The following is a 26,345-nucleotide window of genomic DNA, read 5'->3' as shown; positions in this document are numbered from 1 at the left end:
AGCCCCCGTGAATCTCTACCACAGAAGTCCAAACGCCATCAATATAGTTTATATATTCCTCAACCTACACTCACTGCTTCATTTCTGGAGGCCACATTTTTTCCATAGCTGCCTTCTAATCCCACTCTTGAATCAAGGCTCTAATCTAATGACAAGCAAGTGATGCAAAAGACTGGCATCTTCATGGACACATGACTTACCCCAGCCAGGCCCTCAACACTCCGCAGCAACCTTTCATCTGTCCTTGGTCTCCCACCTCTCCTACCCCTATCTATGGGGCTCCTGAGGGCACAGACCCTGTCTTACTGGTCCCTGTACCCCCAGGCTTCAATGCCTAGAACACAGGGTATTCAATGAAACACAAAATTCAGACTGCTCCCTCTACCCATTTCCACCCATACTTCCTTCACACAGAATCCACTCCCAAGTCTGATCCCTGTGTCCCTCCAAATCTCAAAGTCCATTCCCTCTTCTGCTTCAACATGTCCATCCTCCATTCCACAGCAGGGACCTGGACCAGTTTTCTCCACCTCTAGTCTCAGCCGCCTGTCTTCATCCTCCAGGGCAAGCCATACAAAAAGGTAGATCAGACACTATCGCCACTCCGGACCCAGAATGCTTCCTTGATTCCCCAGCTCTCTAGCTCATTGTTAACAGAAGCCTCCTGGCTTTGACCCTGCCTTCTTCTCACGGCCCTCATTCCCCACCATTCCCTCCCACTGTCACTCTTGGAAACCGTTCCATGATACTGTCCCCCACCAGAAAAACGACAACCATGACAACAACACCACTTTACTTTCAGGCACAGGCTGGCTTCTCCTCTCTCCCTCCCCACCAACCACCCCATACTCATACTTCCCTCTTTCTCCCCCACACCTCCCATGTCCCTCTCACCCCCTCCCTCTAAGGCCTCTCCCCACCCTTACTGCTTTGGCAAATGTCCATTCATCCTTCGAAACCCTGCGCAGCTAGCGCTCCCCAAGTGAAGGCTACATGACTACCCATCTCTTCCTGCTCCTGGCAAAGCCAAGCTCGGCCACTCTCCCCGCCCACCTCTCTAGGGCCCTGCACCACACTGTACTCGGTCTACATTGTTCTCTCTGCCCTTTTATTCTATAAGCTTGATGGAGGCAGGGACTATGCCTTATTTTATTCTATAACCCCAGCACAAAACACAATGCCTGAGCCAAAATCATTGTCTAAATCATCTCTCAAGAGACTGAAGCGATGTTGAGATTATAGACAACCAAGCTAAACAGCCACTGATCAGAGACCTAAGGCCTCCCTGAAGAGACAACATATGTTGTCTGTGAACATGGGGTTAAGGGACTGTAGTTATTTCCCATCATTCTTCAGTCAGGAACCCCACGATCTCTGCATCCCTTCCCCAAAACAGGCCACCTCTCTACAAAGAGGAAGGAGCATAAATTATATCTGTATATCCCCTGTCACACTTTCTAGGCTTTCTGTCTTTATAAAATACCAGCAAAACTTAGTCTCGTGGGGATGAAAGGTACAGCACCGGGCATATTACCAATGGTACTGTGATAGCATTGTGGGGCGACAGAGGGTCGCTACTCTTGTGGTGAGGACAGCAGAACAAACAGATTTGTCCAATCGCTATGCTGCACACCTGAGACTAAGGTAATACTGGGTGTCAACTAGGCTTCAATTTTAAAAAACAAATTAAAAGATTTTAAAAAAAACACTTATCCTAAATCTCCCTAAAAAGGCATCAGAAGTCAAGTACCAGCATTCCCCATAAACCCCTAATTTCGGGGCACCTCGGTGGTTCAGTCAGTTAAGCATCTGCCTTTGGCTCGGGTCATGTGGGATCAAGCAGCACATCAGGCTCCTTGCTCAGTGGAGAGCCTGCTTCTCCCTCTCCCTCTCCCTCTGTTATTCCCTGTGCTTGTACTCTCTTTCTCGCTCTCTGTCAAACAAACAAATAAAATCTAAAAAAAATAAAAATAAAAAAAGAAATCCTTCATTTCTGCCTCAAACAAAGCAATAAAATGGGTTTGATCATTTCCCCTGTTCATACGGTTCTCTGGTCTTGCTGACAGGGGCTTAGCCAAGAGCTGCAGACATCTCTCCCCTGTTATCCGCCTCTATGACCACGTGGACCCCCTGCCCTCCCACCACGCCACCATTCCTCCAGGGCCCAGGACCCCCCAGGCAAGTTTAATAACCTCACCTGAGGCAGAAGACAGGAGGAGTATGGGGAGCATTTATCTGGATGACTCTTGGCATTGCATCTGATAGGGACTAAATTGAGAGTGAACCCTTCTTAATCAGACTGTCTTTGGTATCTTGAAATTCCACCTCATTGCAATCCAAAAAGCGCTGGAGTCCAAGCAATCAAAAGAATGGCCCAGCCCAGAGCCAGGAGGCAGACCTTATTTGGCAGTCCCTCAGACAGAGCCCCTCAACACAGATAAGGAATCCATCTGAATTAAGATAATCCAGATTCATTTGTTAAAAATCAACAGGAGGGGTGCCTGGGTGGCTCAGTGGGTTAAGCTTCTGCCTTCGGCTCGGGTCATGATCCTGGGATCATGATCCCCACATCAGGCTCTCTGCTCAGCAGGGAGCCTGCTTCCCCCTCTCTCTCTGCCTGCCTCTCTGCCTACTTGTGATCTCTGTCTGTCAAATAAATAAATAAAATCTTTTTTAAAAAAAAGACAACATGAAATTAATGAGTAAGACACTGAAAATCAAACATTGTTCGAATAGAAGAGATAGTACTACATATATCCTCAGGAAGGAAAAAGAAGATATTCCTTCATTGAAAATCCAGAACCACAGAGCACTCACAGTCTCAAAAATCTGAGAAGAGAGTCAACCTGTCAGATTCCGAAGCTGTTATTTAAGACAATCATTACGGCAGATATAATGGGCCACAGAACTACCGCCGACAGTAAATGTGGATTTGATGAGGTATTTGAAGACAATCAAGAGAAAAGTTGCATTTAGACTTAAAAAACACCACATCTAAAGATTTCAAACTTGCAAAACTTTGTGTTGAATACAAAGTCAGTCTCATTTTTACGAACGGAAGCAAAGTAAATTTAACATAATTGCACAAGGATTTATGGTATGCGGACTGGGTGTCAGGTATACGCTAAAAAACACGGACTGGAAAAAATGTTTTTTTAATTCCTTGTTTTTGAATAGTTCACAGTGTAGTGGGGAGACCAAATACTTGTAATAAAAGGCAGAGCCTGGCCAGTGGCTCTCCTTTACCCAAGTGGACTATTTTCCTAACCCCACTGCACCTAGATGGGGCACACGGCTGGTCTTAGCAGGGAAATGCTAGGAAGAAGTCGGATCTGCCACTTTTCAGGCCAGGCCACAAATGTCCTGTGGCCTCCCGCATGTTCTCTTGATTAATCAGTCAGCAGAGTGCAGCTCCACAGAAAACGCCAAGGCCAAAGCACACAGCGGGAAGCGGACCTTGTGTGTGAGAGCCCCTACCTCCCACCCAGAAAGGGAACCCTCTGCTGTGATAAGCCACTGTCATCTGGGTTTGTCTGTCAAGTTAGCAAACTCCAACCACCGAACAGTAAAATCTAAGATGCATTTTCCAAAAGAAAAGCACCAGCACGGGGAGCTCGGAGAACACAACAACGAGGCCGGAGGACGGTGAGGTGGGGCAGGGAGGGAGGAGATTCCTAGGGAAGAGGAAGCTGGAGACTCGTCCTGAAGGATGCAGGATTCACCCGGGTTGGGGAAAGTGTGAAGCAATGGGAAAGGGCAGGTAGGAATGGGGAGGGCATCAAGGGATAGGTAAGCAAAATTTGCCTTTCCACGTAAACTCCACAGGGAACTGTTCAAACATTCCCAGCAGCAGCAGTTCACCCACTACCAGACTGGTGGCTGCAAGGTTGTCGGTGGAAAACGCTGTGGAAGAGTCCAGAGCTAACAGGGGCAGGGGCTAAGAGTCTGCTGCAGTCCCCCACCGCGGAGATGAGCAATGGCATGGCTTTGGGGTAGAAGCAGATGCAGGAGATACACTTGGAACCGAAGAAACCTTTGAAATAACTAGACAGAGGGTGGGCTCTAAGGGAGGAAAGATCACCAAGGAACGGAGTATGCCCAGGTTTCCGGATCAGACATTGGGGTGAATGATGGCGTCCAGCAGATTTACAGAGAGCAGGCTGGGCCTCAACTGTGTGTGGGACACCGGGTGGCAAAGTCCGGAGGCTGGTGGATTTGGGGTCTAAGGAAGCTCAGGGGCAGAGGTGGGTATTTAGGGGTAGCGGACACCACAGAATAGAGGAGGCCCATTGAGAGCAAAGCCAGAGCCTGATGCACTAGCGGGCATGAAAATCCTGTAGGGAGCACCTGCAGGCTGGGAAGAGACATAGGTTTAAAAATCCTGGAAAGTTCGTGGGCAGACAGAACTCTAAAAGATCATCAGAATTAGGGATGAGGGACACTTGGCTGGCTCAGTCAGTGGAACACGCAACTCTTGATGTCACGGTTGTGAGTTCAAGCCTCATACTGGATGGAGAGACTATTAAGAAAACTTTAAAGAATAAAAGTCTTTAAGTGGTAGCCTGGGTGGCTCAGTCAGTTAAGCGTCTGTCTTCAGCTCAGGTCGTGATTCCGGGGCGCTGGGATTGACCCCTGCATTGGACTCCCTGTTCAGTGGGGATGGGGGTGAGAGTCTGCTTCTCCTTCTCCCCCTCCTCCTGCTTGTGCTCTCTCTCAAATAAATAAATAAAATCTTTTTTAAAAATTAAAAAAAAAAACAAATAAAAACCTTAAAAAAAATAAGGAATGAAAAGTAACAAACTACCACATCTTCATGATCTTGTTGAAAGCAGTTTATCTGGGGAAGGTATGAGAACCACAGTAACCAACTGGGTTGGATGAGGCTTTACAGAAGTATCTATTTTTTTAATCTAGTTTTCTAAAATCCTCTCCATTTCTTTTTTTTTTTAATTTATTTGACAGAGAGAGAGAGACATCACAAGTAGGCAGAGAGGCAGGCAGGGGGGAGGGGGAGGCAGGCTCCCTGCTGAGCAGAGAGCCCGATGTGGGACTCAATCCCAGGAACCTGAGACCATGACCTGAGCTGAAGGCAGAGGCTTAACCCACTGAGCCACCCAGGTGCCCCCTCTCCATTTCTTAAACCCATGCAAATACTTTTAGACATGCACGTTGAGTGAAACGTGAATATATCTGTAATAAAACCAATAGCCACATTAGGAAGCCATGAAAATCCCTTAGGGTATCACCCAAGGGCAGTCACTATGTGGTCCAAGTGACCCTGTGCGCCACCGCTCCTCCCTGGGCCCTGACCTTTCACAACTCCCTCAACCAGCCGATGCCCACTCACTTTGTTCCCTCCACCTGCGATGCCCTGTCTCACTTTTCCACCTTACAAATTCCCCATCATCATTCAAAACAGCATCAGGGTCTCCTGTTTCAAGGAGCATTCTTGGTCCCTCCTGTAGCTCAGGATACCTACTCCTAGAGTAAAAGTGTCTTATTTACATCTGGGCCTCCTACCCCAGAGGGCTGCAAAACGCATCAAAACCAGAGACAGCAACTGATTAATCTGCCTGTTCGGATCACCGAGGATGTGACCTGTTTCATTAGGCAGCCCGTCCCGAAGAATGCTACCTACTGTTATTCAGCAACTTGTACAAACCTCTCCCTTTACCCTGGGCTCCACCTCCCGCTACTTGCTTTAATTAATAGAATGTGGCAGCGGGGCCTGGGGGTGCAGTTGATTAAGCATCTGACTCTTGGTTTTGGCTCCGGTCACAACCTCAGAGCTCTGAGATTGAGCCCTCTGCGTTCAGCATGGAGTCTGCTTGAGACTGTCTCTCCCTCTACTTCTGGCCCTCCTCATTCTCCCTCTCGCTCGCTCTCTCTCAAATAAATAAGTCAACCTTACAAAAATAAATAAATAAATAAATAATAGAACATACAGAAAACATCATGCCAGTGGCAGATCTAAGCCTTAAGCATGCCTGGAAGCTTCCAGCTTTGTACTCTTTGGAGCCCTGAGCTGCCTTTTGAGAAGTCAAGCAACCCTGCCCTGGAGGCCATGGGAAGAGGCCCCAGCAGAGGATGAGATGCTAAGACTGAGGGGAAAGAACCCAGGCACCCAGCTGACAGCGAGAAGCAAGGCTCCAGACGGAGGCCCCAGGGCAATCAGCCCCCAGCTATTCAAGCCACCCCAGCCGACGCACCAGACTTTACGCAATCTGGAACACCCCGGACCTAGAAAACATCACACTGAGCCTTCTTCGTGGATCTAGAGTTATTTTAAGCTACTAGATGGTGGGGTAGTTTATACTGGAGCAAGACATAACCACAACAGATGGTAGTGGACACACGGTAAATGGTTTTTTGTGTTTTTTTTTAAATATTTTATTTATTTATTTGACAGAGATCACAAGTAGGCAGAGAGGCAGGCAGAGAGAGAGAGGAGGAAGCAGGCTCCCTACTGAGCAGAGAGCCCGATGCGGGGCTCGATTCCAGGACCCTGAGATCATGACCTGAGCCGAAGGCAGAGGCTTTAACCCACTGAGCCACCCAGGCGCCCCTAAATGGTTTAACTCAAGAAGAGTTTATGCCCAGCCCACTGGGTACCAGGCACTCACAGGAGCTGGGGCGTCGACAATGAACAGGACTGACAATGATCTCTACCTTTGTTGCCAACATTCTAGTGGGGAGAGACGGATGATAAACACAGTTAGAACCGCTGTGTGGTAGCAAGGGGTGATTCCTGGGGAGAAAAGGCAGGAAAGAACAACGCAGAGGATGGCTGGAGGGGTTGTAATTATAAACAGTGTGGTCGGAAAGGTTTCAAGAAGACAGGAACCAACTTAAGATGGAAAAGACGAGGAAAGCAGACAGGTGCATAACTGGAGTTTCAGGACTATTCCAGGCAGAGAAAACAGCATATAAAGTGGGAGCCTGTCTGGGTTTGTTGGGATAATAGCCACAAGACCACGAGGCTGGGGGAGAGTAGGACAGGGGTGGAAGAGGAGGTGTGAAAGGTAAGAGATGGTGTGCTGGGGTCCCCAACTCCACCCAGGTTTAATGATTCACCAGAACAACTCATGGGACTCAGCATATGGTCATTCTCACAGCTATGATGTATCACAGTAAAAGGACACAAAGCAAAAATTAAGCAAGGGAAAAGACTCAAGGGTAGAGTTTGCAGGAAATGAGGCACGAGCTTCCAAGGATCCACATCCAGTAGACAGCCCCCCAGCCCAACTCACCCGCCACCCCCCACCCCACCCCACCCCCACAGCCCAGACACAAGGTTTGACATCACCTGTGATGTGTTTTCTGCCAGTGAGGATCAGCAGACTCAACATCCCCAGTTTTCCCTGGGGGCTGGCCACACTGGGACCCTCTGCCTAGCAGGCACAAAAATTCCAGACCTCAGAAAAAGAGCCAGTGTTCAGTATAAACCACCCTATTTGCATAAGCCATTCTTTTCAGAGAGTGGTGGGACGCCCCACAAGTCGGAGTTCCCAGGTGCCAGTCAAGAGCCAGGCTTGCAAGCAAGCCTAAAGGGAGGGGTCCTGGGCCTGCTACACGAACCTTGGTTTGCACAGATAACCCACATCATACAGCACCTGACAGGCCATCTGAAAGACACGGGAGCCAACGGAGGATCCCGAGTAGAAGAATGACATGACCTGGCTAGAATTTTAAATGTCACTCTAGCTTTTGTGTTGAGAAAAGACTTACAGTGGGGGTGTGGGGTAGAAACAGAGGGACTAAAAACCATTGGGGGAAAAAAAAACAAAAACAAAAATACCATGAGCCCTGAGGCACGTGGGTAACTCCGGTAGCTAAGAGACTGACTCTTAATTTCGGCTCAGGCCATACTCCCAGGGTTCAAGCCCCCCATTGTTCTGTGTGAGATTCTCTCTGTCCCTCCTCCTGCTCGCGCTCTCTCTCTCTCTCTCTCGCTCTCGATCTCTCAAATAAATAAATAAATAAAATCTTAAAAAAAAAAATACCATGAACCCCAGCACGCTAACAGAAAAGCCGGAAAGAAGAATTCGATTCTGCACGTATTGTGAGAGGAGGGTCCCTCTGAGTTGCAGATGGACTGCAAGGGCAATCCCAAGGAAAAGAGCAGTCAGAGATTGTCACAAACGTTTCTGACCTAACAACCAGAAGGATGGCACTGTCATTAAATGAGACGTTGACATTAAATGTCATTAAATGGGAAGACCGTGGGAAGAGTGGATTTGGAGGAGAGGATCAGGAGTTCAGCTTGAGGTGAGCTAAGGATCAGATACCTACCTGGCATCCAAGTAAAGGGATCAAAGAAACTGCTATGAACAGAGGTCAAAGCTCAGAGGAAAGATCTCGGGTGGAGAGACAGAGATGATTTTGGGGCCCATACTGCTGCATGAGCTCTTTCTGCATTGTAAAGCATCTTAAATCTCACTAAAAATATCCAGAGTTTTCTTCATACTCCTCGTTGGCCCGCCATCCACCAACACCAGAAACAGAAGCGGTGCATCCCCGGGCTGTCGCACCAAAGGGGCAAACTGAAGCAGACCTCAACTTCCTTTACAATTAGGCTGGATTTTCCTCATGCCCAGATGAAGGATTCAAGATTTTAAAGGCTCTCTCTTCCACCTGTGGACACCAAAAGGTACTTGAAGATCCCTTTCCGACTGGCAGAGTTCTCAACAGGACAACCACATCTGTAAGAGTGTCAGGTTAAGGGCTGTCTGGGATCAAAGCTTTACACCAGTGGTTCCCAAAAGCATCATCAGAGGAGACTTAGACTTGAATCGTCCATTTAGGTTAAGTCATTTGTGACCATTTAAATTTAAACTTAAAATGCAATTCCTCAGACGTACTAGCCACATTTCAAGTATTTAAAAGACATGAGTGGCCACAGGCCATCTTACTGGAAAATACTGACCTAGAATACTTCCATGATCACTATAGTTCTACCGGACTATAGAGCTTTACATTTTCCAAGAGAGACACAAAGCCCTGCATTATTAATAGACACCTCAGATGATTTTCATGACCAAACTCTTCAGAAAACAGTCTCATAAAAATCTGACATGATCATTCGCCCAACTTCCTCCAAGAGGATCTAGGACACGGAATGGTGTGGGAATGAGGATAAATACTTGGTTAACGAAGCCATTTGAGCACATTCTCCAAACTACAATCGGGGCTGTCGCTCCCAGTTGCACAAGAGGCAATTAACTTAGCTCAGAGGAACTGAACTGCAGCCCCAACCCGGGTCAGCAAATCCTATGTATAGGTCCCAGGATGGGGGTCGGGGAGGGCTGGGGGGTTGGGGGGGGGAGACACAGAGAGAAAGGGGCATGGGGAGGGAGGCAATAGGGAGGTGTGGGGAGGGGAAAGAGAAATGTGGGGGACAGAGAGAGGTATAGGAAGGAAGAAAAAGAGGCATAATGGGGAAGAGAAGATCCAGGGGCCACAAACCCAAACACCGACAGCAAGCCAAAGAACAACGATGGGCCATAAACAAGGAAATAATGACAGAGTAAAAAGTTAAGTCTGAGGTGGTAACAAACTGTTGGTGAGGCAATAATCGAGTGGAGAGCAGAAGGACGCCTTCCAAAGACAAGAGGGGCATCTCATCTCCAACTGATGGTTGGGAGGTGGGAAAGTAAAGCCCAGTACTGCCAGAAATTCTGATCTGTTTTTCCCCCAAAGAAGGCAGAACTCTGGACCTTTGCATGAGTCTCAAAATATTTAAACACAGCAACTAAGTCAAAATGTGATACTGAGGGGCCGGGCACCTGGGTGGCTCAGTCAGTTAAGACCATGCCTTCGACTCAGGTCATGATCCCAGGGTCCTGGGATGGAGCCCCACATTGGGCTCCCTGCTCACTGGGGAGCCTGCTTCTCCCCCTCTCCTCCCCACTCATGTGCTCTCTCTCGCTACCTCTGTCTCTCTCTCAAATAAATAAATAAAAATCTTTTAAAAAATGTGATACTGAGCAGAATTGAAAAAAGATATCTATGGGTCATGGCAGGCACCACTAGCCCTGTGTCTGCAAACCCGGAGGCTCTTCTATTCAAGTCAAGTAGGAGAACCAAAACCAAGCTCGCAGCAGGTGCCCTGCTGGTGGTGAGTCTGTCTTACCCACGTACTGGAGAGAGCATGTAGTCCACACACTAGGAGAGGACTGAACAGAAAATGAAGCACTCAAGTAAGTCCATGTCCAATAAATTGAAAAGCATTTTGGAAATCCAGTCTGGATTTATGTAGTTTATGTACATAGGAATCTTAAAAATCTGGAAGCCTTCATCAAAAACTGAAGCCTTCAAGAATTTAGGATTTCCAGCCCATTTCTCCAGGTTAGGCCCATACAATAGCATGCCAGATTCTTGTTACTACATAAATTTTTAGATGCTGACCTCACAGTTTATCAGAAAATGGAATTATTACTCTCATCTTGCTCAGATTTGGGAAGCTGGTCTCAATGGAAAAACAAATTATTCAAAATATCTGAACACAGAAGAGATTCATTCATTTAGGCAAGTCTATCAAATGTTTCTTCAAAAAAAAAAGTATTCTCATACGGTCAAATCCACAAATCTGCTTAAAATTCCAGCATACCCACTATCCCATGAACCCAATATTCATATTATCTCATTCATTTACACTCCACACACTATACATTCTCATTACTAAACCAGCCTTTCCCTTATTTACTTTGACCTCATCTAGTGCGTGTGTGTTTGTGTATGTGTGTGTATGAAATATATATATATAAATGAATGTTCAATTTAATAAATTATTTGAACACCTGCTGTGAGAATGCATTCATGGTAAGAGGGACGATTACTAATGACAGGTTGGTCTGGAGAGTCTAAAATACAGTACCTGACATCAAAAGAGTTTAAGATCAAATGAGTTCAGTGATACCAAATGATTTAGATAGTTGATTAGTAGTTCTCAGCCCTGGCTGGGCATTAAAATCACCTTTTAAAACACCGATGCCCAGGCTCCACTCCAAACCCAATGAATTAGAATCCTGGAGAAAGGGAAGTAGGCATTTGTATTATTTAAAATGTTAAATGATAAATTAGAGGTAACTAATGATCGGCCAGGGTTGAGAGCCCCTGCAGGATATGCCTCAATTACCATTCAACTGTGACACCTAATTTTGATGATAAATTTAACTAGTTACCCAATGATCCCCACCTTGACTACTTAAGAAGACAATCTCCTCTCCACTAACTACTTAAGTAAATTGGATTTAGAGCTTGGGACACTTGATAAACTACCAGGATCCAAAGGCAAGCAACCCCATAATTCTTGCCCCTTAGCCAATTCCACCTTCCTGGTAAAGTTCATTGAACTGTGGGGGAAGGGGAGAAAGCAGGAAACTCAAAGTCCATTTCAGAATATAATTAAAGCCTTCCCAAAAGTTCCCTCAGTGTCTTCAGCATCTTACCTACTTCCGGCCTTATCTGATGCTGATTCAGCTGGTTCCCCACATTCCCCAAATACCAGTTTTCTTTGTTTCTTCTCAGCAGAGGGTGGATACTTCCCATGCTGTCCACAAAATCCAGAAAGGCTTCCTTGGGCTTCACTTATCCGCCAAACTAGACACCCCTCAACTCTATCCTCAATTTTGAAATCTGCCTTTCTCCCATCTAAATAATTCAAGACCCAAAAAGAAACGGGCTTAATTTACATTCGTTTTCCCACCAAATTTGTTTCTTTATAGCACTCTCTACCTGAATATCTAAGAGATTTGGCCCATTTTTCCACTAGTAATCAAACTAAGGAATGTTTTTCATACTTGGTTTGCAAATCCTGCAATATTAGGCTCAGAATCTAGACTTCTCCCCATTACATGTAGACCTATACTGTATAAGATATAATCAAGAGGGACTTGTACATGTCACAACTCTCTGCAAGAAACAAAATTGCCATCTTTAGGTTGATAGGTTATTATAGCAGTTTGTAACTGGAAGGTCTTTTTAAAACAAACTGTAAAAAATAAGTAAGATGGATAAACTCCCATGCATAATAACCTATCGGGCTGTGCATTAGCAACTATGAGTAAGGACCCTATGAGTAAGGACTCAGTTCCTGGGTTCAATTCTACCACGTATCACTCATATCTCTGTCTTTTTCTTCTCCCCATCTGCAAAAAGAAAATACCAGTACCTGTCTTATGAGGTCATTTAACTTACGTAGTAAAGTTCCTACAACAGCGCCTGCATAGAGTCAGCACAATTCACTTTACTGTTAAGTTTTTATGTCTGAGGGCAGGACTAAAAACCTTGCTGTCCAGGGAAGCAAGACTTTTAAATCTGTGTCACGGATTTAAAGAAAGTGAATTTATGACAAGTTGCCTTTCAAACTGAATTTTGACATTTCTGGGTTTTCCTATTATTTTCCAAATACAATGGATGAAAGCATGGAATTTGACAGATCATTTCTTGACATTTTAGTTCTATTAGGAATACCATTTAATAACAGTTAAGCCTTGTTATGATTACAATACTATTCAAAATGAAACTCTGGGAGAGAGAGATTTGGGAAAGAGAAAATATCACTTGCCACTTATTAAATTGAGATTTTAAAAGCCAAAGAAGAGAGGGAGAATTTATAAACTACAGGTGACCTTTAAATGTCACATTCGCTAATATATAAATGTAAACACGGAAAAATGTAATATCTGGTAATAACAGTAAACTGATCAATACAATTACATTATAGGTTTTGTGATATTATAAATTATGCTTTCAGTACAGAATATCAATAGCTTTTTAACACCTTTTAAGATCAAATTACAATGCACTAAATTTCATCTAGTCCCCTGCATGTTATTCATAAGTATGTAGCGTACTTCCGTTACTTGGACAGCTCCACATACTAAGCTTCTATATATACAAGAGGTTAGAGCATAAATTATTTTTAATATTGGGTTAGTAGAAAATAACTTTATCATTTCATTAAAATAATCCTTCAATGATGTTTATTTTAATAATCTGCCTAGAATAATGTTACTGCTAAGCTTACTTTCAAAAGTTAGGGAAATACAGTTCCAAGGAAATTGGTTACTTGTGCAAATCTCAGTTTTTAACTGAATTACAGAATACAAAGCAATATACATGGGGTGACTGGGTGGCTCAGTCCACTGGGCATCAGCCTTCGTGGGGTCATGATCATGGGGTCATGATCCTGAGATCAAGCTCCTCACAGGGCTCCTTGATCAGCTCATAGGGCTCCTTGCTCTGCAGGTAGCCTGCTTCTACCTCTCCTACTGCCCCTCTCCCCCCTGCCCCTGCATTTGAGCACCAGCACAGTGCTCTCTCACTCTCTCTCAAATAAATAAAAATCCTAAAAACAACAACAAACCAGCATACGCTATTGTAACATTGGGGAAAAACTGCGGTAGATACAGTTTTAAAGGCCATTTCTACAGTTCTCACAGCAAGAGAACAAATATTAAATGAGCCACTGACCTCTAGCACAAGAGTTTATGCTTGTCCTTTTTGATGAGGATTTGAGGTATGCTGTTCCATATGAAGACTCAAAAAAGAAAAAGAAAAAGGCGCTCTCCGATGCCTTTATTTAAAGATCCCATCAAAGAAGACACAGAGTCCCAGTATGTTATCCAAACACCCACCATGAATTCTAGTGTCTAGCTAGGCCTTCTGAAGATGCACTGCCCACTTAAAAATAACAGTCACTTAACTTTTACTTGTTTTTGATTTCAGGGACAGAGCTGTGAATAATCTACTCACTAGTCGGGCCAGGCACACACACTAGTAAACAGAGAAAATGCGGCGTTAAAGACACTCCACATGTAGACGGGTTAGTTGAAGCAAACAGCATCCTTCCACCTAAGTTCCCAGTCACTGATGGAGAAAGCTCACAAGACTTCAATCCCTGAGGCCCCATCAGTGCTAACTTCCGAGTGTGTGTTACTCGCACCAATCAACTTTCTAAGTCCAAGGAACAGAAGTGGGGCGGGCCCTAGCCCTAGTCAAAACTCACACCTGAAGTAAGCAATACCTTCCAATACTCCCTTAAGAAGTGTCCTCTCAAACACCTTGGAAGGCAGTGCTTCTCAAACTCCAATGGTCATTCCACTCACCTGGGACCTTGTTTAAAACCAGACTCAGAGGCAGGGGGCTTGGATTAGGGCACCAGATCTTGCATTTGTAGGGAGTCCCCAACTGACTCCCACGCTGCGTTTCCTCCTATCACCCTCTGAGAAGCAAGGCCCACAAACCCCCAGAGACATCCAGGTCACTTATATGAGCAAACAAACCAAAGTTGCGAGAACAGGTAGCGCCCAATAAAGTCTCCTGGGCGCTCTGCGCCCCTTGGGCGTCGCCACCGGGTCCTGGGGCCTCTGACAGGTGCCTGGCCTCGGTGCGCTCGCCGGGAGCCCGCCCCGCAGCCGCGTCCCCCCACCGCCCCGCCCCAGTGCTCACCTTCTCCCGGGTCTTCAGGTAGCGCTGCAGCGCCTGCTGCGTGAGCTCCCGGACGCGCAGCTGGCCCTCCTTGCACGGCACCACGATGCCTGTCCTGCCGAAGCACACGGTCACTTTCATCCTAGCCCCCGGTGCCCGCGCCGCGCCCGGCCGAACAGGTGCCCGGCCCCACGGCCACAGCCCCTAATATCGGGGTACGCCCGACGCCGGCGGGTCCGCGCCCCCGAGCGCCTCTCTCCGGGCGTCCCCTCAGGGCCCGGGGCTCGCGGCGGCGCCCCTCCGCCCGGCGCAGGCGGCCCCGCGGCGGGCGGCAATCGGGGGAGGGGGCGGCAACGGGCTGGGCTGCCTTCCAGGTAGCTGGTGGCCGGAGGCGTTGTCGGGTTCTTCCTACTCCTCCTGCTCGGGCTCCGGCTCCTGCTCGGCCCGGACGAGGCGGCTGCTCCCAGCCCGCCAAAGCGAAACTGGCGGCCGGGTTGTGGCCCTGGCCCTGGCCCTGCCCCCCTGGCCCTGGCCCTGGCCCTGCCCTGGCGGCGGCAGGGGCGGCGGCGGCGGCCGAGCCCGGCCGACCCCAGGCCCCGGGCTGGAGTGGGCGGCGGCGGCGGCGGCGGCGGTGCGCGGGGCCGGAGTTGGGAGGAAACTTTTGCGCCGGATCCCAACTCCACGGCGGCGCACGGCGCTCTGGGCTCCCGCGGCCCCCGGGCCGGTCTGGGCCCGGCTCTTAAAGGGGCCGCGACGCTCCCCGGCCTCGCCGCGCACTCGGCGGCACGGGGCGGGGGCCGTGCCGCGCGGGTAACTAGAGCCCGGGAGCCTGGTCCCCTCCCTCGATCTCCCCCTGGCTCTGTCCCTCCCGCACACGCGCTGAGCTCTGGGGAGTTGTAACGGGACCTGGAGCTACCCACCAGGGAACTGAAACCGGATCTCATAAAGCACCCCTGAGGGAAGAGCTGGGAGACTGCTGAGCTACACCGTTAAAATGTGGGGTTGGAGCAAGATTCTAGGAAAGCCAGGGAGCAGGTGCTTGTCGCCACGCCCACCAAGCCCCCCCAGGGAGGGGAGGCTCACAGGTACTGAGCTGCAGGGATGGCCCAAGGGAACCATTGTCTTAAGCAGAGAACCCATTCTATCTGCTGGAGTCCTGAGATGGCAACACTAAGAGGTTCTTGGGGCTAACGTGGCAATGGACTCCTTCCTTTTACAGAAGAGCAAACCGAGTATTTCCCCAAAGGTCACATCCCAGACCCAGAAATAATAGCATATGTTTACATATATCCTTTTGAAAATGTGCCTTCTGTTGTGCATTTGACTAGAAAAACCATTTTAAACACCTTTAGGCTCATGATTCGTCAGGTGCGTGTCCACCAATTGAAGTAGGTGTATCTGAAAAAAAAAATTTTAACAAAAAATATTTGTGTCATTCTTAGCTCACATATCAATGAATTCCTTTGAGCCTAACAACAACCTGCAAGATAAATAAATGTTTCCCATTTTGTGAATGCAGAATGGTGCCAAAGGAGGTTAAGGAACAGAGCTGACCATGAATTTAGTTAAGCTAAGAGAAACTCAGTTTTTCCCATGCTTAATCTCTGCTCTCCCCAAACCCTTTTTCTAGCAATCTAGTTCATCCAACAAGATCCTCAGGGCTACATCATGTGTTTCTCTACAAGAGAATTTGTTCCTGAGGTGCCTGGGTGGTGTAGTCCATTAAGGATCTGACTCTTGGTTTCTGCTCAGGTCATGGTCTCAGGGTCCAGGGATTCAGCCCCGTGTAAGGCTACCCGCTCAGCACAGAGTTTGCTTAAGATTCTCTCTCCCTCCCCCTCTGCCTCTTTCTCTCTCTCTCTCAAATACGTAAATAAATTTTTAAAAAATAATTTGTTCCTTTATCAAGACATTTTTTAAGTTGAACTTGAGTTGCCTAGGATGGTATGATAATGTGCAGAAGATCAAATTAATGGGCTCATGAATTTTGAGAGTTTTAAAATTTTTTTACTCACTCATACATGCAATAAATATGTATTGTTCTATTCTATGTACAGGGCCTTCTGTAAGGTCAGTGGCCTCAAAGAGGATCACCTATACCAAGCTGATTTGAAAATATATATATATTAGAGAGTATAATTTAGGAGCAAATGCAATATAAACCAATTTAAATAAACTAAAGACAGAATCTATTTCCTCAATCTTTTCCTCATAAAATCAGAAGATCCAAAGAACACTCCTCTGAGGCAAGATTGAATCTAGAAACTCAGTGTCCTCAGGGGCCATCTTTCTCTATCTATTGGCTCTGTGTTCCTTAGTGTTGCTCCAATTCTCAGTCAGGATCTCCCTGGAGGAGGCAAAGATGGCCACTCCCTGAGCTCCAGGTCTACACAGCCTTAAAGACAGTCATCTCAGACGTCAATAAGCCTTTTTCTGGTGAGGACTTGCATATCTAAACTTGAGTCACATACCTTCCCTCTGGCGATATTCACCTGCCACTAAACCAGGACTGAAAACAGGAGGGGTGAACACCCAAAAGATGGGACAACAAAGCACATTTCAGCACCACAAAATATAAGACTGTTTTCCAACCCTTGACGGTGGGGGGGGGGGGGGCTTATAGGTAGAGAGCAGGGAAGACAAGGCCTACAGATGTGAAAAGTTAAATAGAAATTACAAAACAATAGTAAATTTGATATTTCTACAGAATATTATTGATTTAGATGTATGCCTGCACTGTTTAAAGTGAATGTAAACAAAAATAGATTATATATTACCTATGATCATATATCTACATATGCATCATATATTATGTATCTGTATCTTATTTTCCTTCACAATAATCTTACAGGAGAGGTACTTCTGTCACTCTCCTTTTAAAGATGAAACTGAGGCACAAGGAGGTAAATTCACATTCTTAACAAGTAGCAGAGGCTGGATTAGAACCCAGGCAGTACGACTCAGTCAGACTTGCTAGTAACCGCTATGCTGATCCGTTTAGGCTAGGACCAAATGAGTAGAGCAAAGAAACAAATAGATACTAACCAACCTAACTAATACTAACCCCTACTTCTAATATTGTGTATTTTAGAGGCACAGAGAATGGTAAAGAACAAAGATTTTTAGCTGATGAAATGACTGCGTTCTTTATCTTCATGCTTTGTTTCATTTTTTCTTCGTACTTGCTCCAGACTCTGGCTCTTCTGCTCAGATAATGAGGAACTCCAGCTCTACTTCACTCCCCTAACTTCCTCTGGGGCCAGCTTTAGCCCATCCCCAATACCTAGAGCCCCCAATGCCCCAGGTGAAGCAGGAAGAACACGCAGGCTCTCCACTGGCCACTTATAGGAAGATTGGAATCAGCCTGGGTGGCGCGCCACAGAGACCGTGTTGTCGTCAGATAAAGGAAGAGATGGAGCGAGGCACACGGCTGCACAACGCCTTGTGCAATCCCACACATCGTGGAGTAAACGTTAATGACCCCAAGCTAGTAATTACAAAAAGACTTTAGCGTTTATTAATTCATGTTTATTAAAGAGCCAGACTTAATTTGTTCTTCAGTCTTATCACAGCATACGTAGAAACAATTTATCATATATCAAGCCCCATAAAAAACATAGTTACAACACACAGACATTCATGCCCAACAAATTCCTAAATCAATATTTCATGCCCCACGGGACTCCTGGACTGAAGACAATAAATAATTTGCCCTGATTGAGTAACACTGGAGGATTCTAGGCCTGGGTTCCATTTTCTTGTTTTGCCTGTTGGATGGATAAATATTGCCTGTGGTGTGATATTTTCCCATTTGTTATCCAACAGCTTAGCAAGCTTTGGAGGAACCAGTGAAAATCTTATGCCGACAGCAATAATACCGACCAATATTACTAAACTGCTCTGCCTTATGAAAAGTGTAACTAAATTGTCAGTTACCATCAGGCATATACGGAATAAAAAATGATTATTTTTATATATAGTTAACTAGCATCCTTTCTAATATTGTTTAGCATCATTAAAACAGAAAACAGTTTCTCCTTCCTTTTCACCTTTCACCTTCAGGAAGTTTTTATAACAAGCAGTAATTTTGTCAAATTCAATATTTTTTCATGACAATCTTCCATCTAAGACCTTTGGAACAATTAGTACAATACGTTATGTTCTTGTGGCACCTGGGTGGCTCAGTTGGTGAAGCGTCTGCTTTTGGCTGAGGTCACGATCTCAGGGATAGAGCCCCATATTGGGCTTGGACTGAGGCTCCCTGCTTGGAGGGGAGTCGGCTTCTCCATTTGCCCCTCCCCCCCCATGCTTGTGCGCATGCGCTCGTTCTCTCTCTCTCTCTCTCTCTCTCTCTCTCTCTCTTTTTCTCAAATGAATAAATAAAATCTTAAAAGAAAAAAAAAACCAATACATTATGTTCTTAGCTTCCTTATGAAAGCAGGTGCCAGTGTGATGTCATAAAAGAAAGAAAAATGGGTATGAGTCTTCATTCTTTCCTTCCATGTTTAAAAGCAAAGGGCTTGGGTTATTGTTTAACTTGGCAAGAATGGTTTTTTCTTAAGAGATGTTTGTTTCTAAGTACATTGCTTTGTTGACTGTTTCTTTGTTGACTCTTTCTGTAGGTGTTCCTAAAACACAAATAACAATGTTTTACACCCTGAAGGGAGGATTGTGGGCTCTCAGCTTTTTGATAGATCCTTGTTTATGCCTATTCTGTAAATAACACTCAGAAGTCTCCACAGTGATACAGCTAGGCCACTCCTCCTTATACTGACTTACACTTGGTGGATGATTAATGTCCTGTCTTGATTTATGTTTTCCTGGGAAAAAAAAAAAAAAAAAACAAGAAAAACAAAAAAAAATAACCTGGATCATGAAGTGAGTATATCTTTAAAAAAAAAATTAAACAACAAAAAGCAAAGAAACTCTCCAACTGATGTTGTATTAAGAGTTGAGCTTTGGGGGCGCCTGGGTGGCTCAGTGGGTTAAGCCTCTGCCTTCAGCTCAGGTCATGATCTCAGGGTCCTGGGATCAGGCCTCACATCGGGCTCCCTGCTCAGCGGGGAGCCTGCTTCCCCCCTCTCTCTGCCTACTTGTGATCTCTGTCAAATAAATAAATAAATAGATCTTTAAAAAAAAGAGAGAGAGTTGAGCTTTGGTTCTATGTTTGTCATCAATGTGTGAACTCCTTCTGAAGCACATCGTGATTGTTGGCCATTAGGAAGAGGTCCCACCCACAGTAGCAAACACCAGGTCCTCTCACCACGAGGCTTTAGGGATAGGCTTATAAAGGAGGCTAGCGGTGATGATCAGGAATGCTCTCCAACAAATTCGTTTATCCAAGAATAGCTTCTGAGGTGAGATTGCCATCAAGTGTTCTTTTTTTCAGTTCCCTCAGTTTTCCTAAGGCCTCCTTCTGCACTCCTTCTTAACCTTTTAGCTGGAGAAGTGAGTTGGTGTCCGCCTAACTGACAGGAGGCAGAGAAAGAACTGAGATTTGACACCAGGTGCTTCAACGTATCAAAGGATTGGAGGCAGAACAAGTAGACGGGAGCTAGACAAACTGAGGTTCCAAAGCTCTGCTGCTTACGTAAGGCAGACTTGGCGTCTCTTGACCAAATGGGACGATCACATACATCAAGAGCCCCACACATAGTAAGCAAAATGTATTGCCATCTGCCACCTTTTATTCTATTTCCTAGCACTTCTAAATGCCACTTATTTTCACTGGGCCTGAAACTACTTCTGGAAAGAAACATATCAAAGGACACTCAGAAGCTACCCATCATTGTTCTCATCAAAGTTTCCGAAGACCGAGGGTAACTAGTTCTGTAATGAAAGCCCCCCCACCCACAGCAAAATAATAAGATTTGTGTCATGTTTCACAATCTACATATTATGAAATATGTTTTTCAAAAAATCCTGGTCATAATAACCTAGTACATGAGATAATAGAATTCTAGAGCTGAAAGTGGCCTTAGTGATTATTTGTATAATCTCCTCATCTCACAGATGAAGGACACTATGGACTGGAAGGATCAGGTGACCAGCCAAAATCAGTACCCACATCCTTCAGAGTGTGCTCTGGTGCTTTCTTCACTTTCCTGTCTCCCTGGTAATAGAATTTATCTATCCATCTATCATCTATCTATCTATCTGTTATGCCCCAATAATGGGTCCGTGATTAAAGGAGCTAGACTGATACAAAGCGAAGGTCAAGCAAAGCTTTATTTCGCGCCAAGCATCAAGAATCTAACCGAACGTTCGGGGCCGCACCTCTTACAAGAGAGGGCGACCCTTCTCTGTTTCACAGACTAACTTTTAAGGGCAAAGGCCATGCGGTCAGGCCTGGCCAAGCACAGGTGGCCAATGAGATTGTAACACACACAGGAAACTCCACAGTGATGCTAGGTGACCAGTTGAGTTACAATTTACTCTAGTAGACATTTGAACCAGCCTATTACACCCTGATTGGGATTGGCACCCAAAAAGCACCGAAAGGGCAGGGCCCATACTCCTTGGTAACCAGGGAGACAGTATGCATTCCCCCACTGATGGGATGTCTCCACCTGGCCTGACCCACCTTTGTATCTGGGCTTTGTTACCTGAAGTTGGCTTCCGGGACTTGTCTCCAAGTAAATCTCCTGGGGGAAGGGGAGCAGGGACAGTTTCTAAATAGGTCCTTACACTATCTATCTCTTTTAGAAAGAGAGTGTGGCACAGCTGGGCGAGAGAGAGGATTGGAGACAGTGAGAGAGGCAGAAAGAGAATCTCAAGCAGGCTCCATGCTCATCGCAGACCCCCACACAGGGCTCAATCCCACAACCCCAAGATCACGACTCTGAGATCACAACCTGAGCCAAAACTAAGAGTTGGATGCCCAACTGATGAGCCACCTAGACCCCTCAACCTGGTAATAGCATTTAAAACAACAGATATTTGACCAACATTGGCTCAAGGCTTTGAGTTTTCACAGGGTCAGGAGGTGATGGTAAACAGCCCATTCTTCTATTTCTGGTGTTCTGATTTAAACCTAAGATTCTGAACCCTTGTTCTTGCTATGATTGTAAATAGCAGAAAGATTCACTGAGTGTTGGGGCACCTGGGTGGTTCAGTGGATTAAGCCTCTGCCTTTGGCTCAGGTCATGATCCTGGGGTCCTGGGATCAAGCCCTGAATCCGGCTCTCTGCTCGGCGGGGAGCCTGCAACCCCCTCTTTCTCTGCCTGCCTCTCTGCTTACTTGTGTGCTCTCTCTGTCAAATAAATAAATAAAATCTTTTAAAAAATTTTTTATTAAAAAAAAAAAAGATTTGCTGAGTGTTAAAATGACTATTGCAGAAAATAGAAAACCATCAAAAGATTTTTAAGCAGGAGAGTGCCATGATCAGGTTTCTGCTTGGTGGAATACAGAGGACCTGTGAGACAGACAAAAGCCTTGCTTAGTTCATTCATTCCATCATTCACTTCTTTATGCATCAATATTTACTCAACACCTATAATCTGCTGAGCACAAAGAGATCACAAACCTTCCTCTGGTGAGGAAGACAGATGACAAATGACTACCCAAATAAACAAAATATTTACAGATTGTGAGAAGGTGTAATGAAGGTTGTAAACAGCAGGCTGTGTGAAAGAGAATACGTGGGTAAAACACAACCTGTTTAGATTGGATGGACAAGTGCAAATGTAAGGAACCCAGAGAAGATGGAGCAGGGGATGAGGTTGAAGAGATGGTCTACAACAATGGCCTCCAAAAAGACTAAGACAATTTAGATGATGAGAAGGGCAGATTGGAGTAATCTTTCAGGATCTGCCCCAGAAAAAAAAAAAGGTAGCAAGATTTTAGGATGAATCAGGAGAAATGAGTTTCTAGTTAGGAGGTGGATTTATTAATTAAAGATAGAGAATCTTGGAAAGCTGGAGGTGTCCAGAAGAAGGTAGGGAAAGAAGAGTAAGTTCAGTTTAGGACTTTTTGAATTTTAATGTGCCTAGAAGAGAACCAGGGAGAAGTGCTTCGTTAGCCAGAAATACAAAGTTTAAAGCACAAGAGTCTGAAGACTAGATATGTAGATTTGGGGGACACAAATTTGAAGTTTAACTCATCAGAATGGAGGAGATCCGTCAGAGAAGGAATTTGGAATGAAAAGACAACAGGACTTAGACTAGAATCCTGGCAAATGTCAGCATTTAAGAAGAGAAAGATCCAGCAGTTAAGCATGGGGATGGGATAAATTTTTAATTACAAGTTATTGTGTTTATTCTAGGTAAGGTATTACCAGTTTCAAAGGTGTGATAAGAAAGGGTGCCCTGGTGAAGTCATAATGGCAGAGAACAGGAAATTTAATGTTAAGAATGGGAAGTAAGACAGTTCGACTGGAGTAGATAGGCTTCGTTGGAGCCTAACACAGGGTATAAGGTTATACAGATATAGGAAGAAGGAAATGAGGGAAATGGTTGAGGGGGAGCTGCGAGAACTAGACAGAGTAGTTTGGATCTGTTTCACTGAAGAAATATCCTCTAGGTGCTTGAACAGAGGAGTAATAAGCATAAAACAGCATTCGATAGCCCTTATTCTGACATCTTCATGTGCGAAGAATCACAGTAGCAAGAGAGGCATCTGGGTAGCTCAGTCGGTTGGGTGTGCCACTCTTGATTTCAGCTCCGGTCATGGTCATGATCATGATCTCAGGTCAAGGGTTCAGGCCTGGCTACAAGCCCTAGGTTGGGCTCCATGCTCAACAGGGAGTCTTCTTCTCTCCTTCTCCCTTTGCCCCTTCCCCTGCGCATGGATGCGACCCAAGCTCTTTCTCTCTGAATTGAATAAATAAATCTTAATTTAAAAAAAAAAGAAAAGAAAAGAAAGAAAGAAAAAGAGAAAGGAAAAAAGTGACTAAAGGTAGTGGAAGATCCAACAGAAGTTTGTTAGAGTAAATCACACAAAACTAAATTTAAATATGTTAAATGTAAATTCATCCAATGTATATATAGTTATAGACTATCCCCACCTGTATATGTATTTACCCAAAGTAATAGACTATGGGATTGTTTAATGTCCAGTCCTACAACTATACTATTCCATGCATGAGAAATGAGGGAGTGCCATATGACTCAGGGTCCAGTCAGACAAACTGAAAACACACCCTATCTCAAACAAAGGGAATCAAATATAAGAAATTAATTACACTGTCAGTGGAGGAGCTGAAAACCCAAACAAGAAATAGTAAGGCAACTCAAAGATGAACCATTGCATGAAGCTGCTTCTCGCTCTAGCATTAGCTGGATTCTGGGAGGAGGTAATACTAGCAGAATCCAGAAACTGGGCAGCTTGACAAAGCTAAAACTATAGCGGAAATTGCCTTGCAGAAACTGGGAGCCCAGAGAGAGGAACTGTCCAGAAGACATCTGAAACTATGAGGAGCTATAGTCTTAAAAACACAGCCAGAGGAGGAGGAGAGAAGGAAAAAGGGAGGGAAGAGAAGGAAGAGAGTGAGGGAAGGAGGGACTACCATAACTCTAACTCTGCTCTCCTGCCCTCCATGCTTCCACTAGGGCCTCATACTGGCAGATCTAGCTAGAAGCCAGTGAGCAAGGAGAAGGGCAGAGAGGAATTTGGGAGCAAACATAATGACTGGCTCAGAAGGTCTTTATGGTGGGCTTTGATAGTAATTCATAAATAGAGATTTTAATTCTCAGTAACATTTTAGATTCAGGAAAAGAACTAATAATATTTCCAATTCACTTTGGTATATTTGTGAAAATAATCTTTCTCCCAGTGTAGATGAAATTCATGCTTTTCTCAAAAGAAAGTGCTTCTACATTTTAACAGTGAAATAGCAGCTTTTCCCTGATTGCCAGATAACTATTAATTTCCATCATTTAAGAAATAAAAATATTCCTACCCTTACTCAATCATCAGACTCAAAGTAGTAGTTTTGTTTAGCTATGATTACACAGGCATATAAGCTGCAAATCCAAAAATTCTACTAATATTGAATGTTGACTATGTCTTACTACAATGCTGTCTGATAATATTTCATTTATTTTATAGGCCGTAATTTTAGACACTAATCCCTGGATTTATGACAGCAGCTTTGAAGACTATCCAAGTTTAAAATTGTGAGTCCTTTGTATAAAATTATTTGTAAAAGCCATTAATACTTTATCACATGTGGACATGAATAGTAAGTGTGATATTTATTTCAACACTATCAGGAAAATTTGATTTAATTAGTATTTGTCCTTTAAGAGTGTGTTCTCTTGTTAGTACATACTTGTTATAACTCTCTGCAATTATCTTCAAACTCATTTTTATATAACAAGAATTCAAATATAATAAAGAATATAAATAGGTTATATGTGGACTTCCACATATCTCCCAAGACCTAAGAGGGGTATCTTCACAGCAAATAAAGAGCGCTGTCAATTTTCCAAGTGCAGAGTAAGCTTTTGTTACTTTATACCCACCCCTGGTTGTATAAATGAGGGGTAGCATAGGTTGATCTTGACCTCTGTGAAACCCACTGAGCTTTTGCTAGCTGCAAATTCCTGATTGTAGACCCCTCCTCAAAACAGCAGCTCCAGGCTCTTTGAAGGACTAGCGTTGCTGTTGATTACACCAAGAGTGACCCCTGACACAACGACAGCCATCCGTAGGCCAACAGACGATCCAAGACATGACCTGATGTTGAGTGCTATAGAGATAAAGTAATTGGTGATTGGCTAAGCTGATCAAATGGACTCCTTGTAGTCAGAGGTTTGGCTGCCTGTTAGTGAAAGAGCTGAAAGGCCAATTCAGTTCCAGAGACTCCAGTGGTTACGAAAGAGAAGAGAGCTCTTTTGGAGTCTCAGTTTTCCACGAACCTCCCAGTACCAACCTGCAGGTGCTGTCATCACAACAACCAATTATTTCTCATGACATCATTCTGAGCTCGGCCAATCTGTAAACCCAACCAACCATCTCCAGCAAAGAACACAAGTTTTAATAAATAAAAAAGAAGTTCACGAACAGTAAGTTCATGAACAAGACGTCATGGACCCAAGGGTTTTAAAATATATTGTTGTTAGTAGGAACCCAGGGTCTGCTGGCAATGAACTGGATTAGAACTGGAGTAACCTGGCAGTTCATGGATACCTGAATAACATTTCTTGAGGAAAGGAAGTTGACCACTGATTGTTAGGAGTTACTAAGGATGTCAGGAGTAGGAAGATCCAGCCTAAGTGTCAAGGCATGTGATTTTTCTGCATTCCAGAACAGAGGGGTGGATGTTTTCCTGTAAGTTCTAATTAACTGCATTTGAATATTGAACTATGGCAGACAGACTCAGCAGGAATGCAACTCCATTTTTAAGAAACAGCATGTTAGGAGGAACTCCCTGGAAGAGCATTTGCACCCCTTTAGAGCAACAGTAGATGTTGTAATATATCACATAGGCGCAGCTTGAGGACTGCACGCTCATTCTCTTGTGCCAGAATTGTTGGTAGCTGAGGTTCTCAGTTGAAATACCATCCAATCTCCCTTAATAGAATAGATCCAACAGAACCTACCCCAAATCATACCTTATTCACAGGGCAGCCCACATGCTGACATACAGTGAGTGGCCTACTAGAGTGGCAAGTGTCAAGGTCCAGGTCCCTTGCCATAAGACTGGTCAACTCTGAATGGCCATCTCAGTTACATGGACCTTTGTCGAAATAGCATTCCCATGCAGTTCCTTTCTCTGCACTATCCTACTTCATTTACTTCCACACAAGAATTATTTTGATCACACTCCCCAGTAAATGCCTACGCATGAGTCTCCAACTCAGAGACTGTTTTCCAGATAACCCAACCTAAGACACAATATAATAAAAAAAAAAAAAAAAAAAAAGAGCTCTGTTAAGAATTCACAGGCACAATGCTTTGAACACAAATG

General features: G+C 44.9%; 1 protein-coding gene across 4 annotated transcripts in view; it reads right to left on the bottom strand.

Moving 5' to 3' along the window:
* LOC111141102 (par-3 family cell polarity regulator beta) overlaps positions 1-14,574 on the bottom strand; it is a 1,027,371-nt gene extending 1,012,797 nt beyond the window's left edge. For all 4 annotated transcript variants that reach the window (XM_022493436.1, XM_022493462.1, XM_022493453.1 and 1 more), the window contains exon 1: positions 14,455-14,574. In XM_022493436.1, coding sequence (XP_022349144.1) covers positions 14,455-14,574 — 120 coding nt within the window. The remainder of the gene's footprint in view (positions 1-14,454) is intronic.
* Between the last annotated feature and the right edge of the window lie 11,771 nt (positions 14,575-26,345).

This window comes from Enhydra lutris, unplaced genomic scaffold (genome assembly GCF_002288905.1).
Source record: "Enhydra lutris kenyoni isolate GAN:26980312 unplaced genomic scaffold, ASM228890v2 scaffoldscaffold1, whole genome shotgun sequence".
Taxonomy (NCBI): domain Eukaryota; kingdom Metazoa; phylum Chordata; class Mammalia; order Carnivora; family Mustelidae; genus Enhydra; species Enhydra lutris.
Note: the sequence above shows the minus strand (reverse complement) of the source record. Positions and strands in the feature narration are given on the sequence as shown.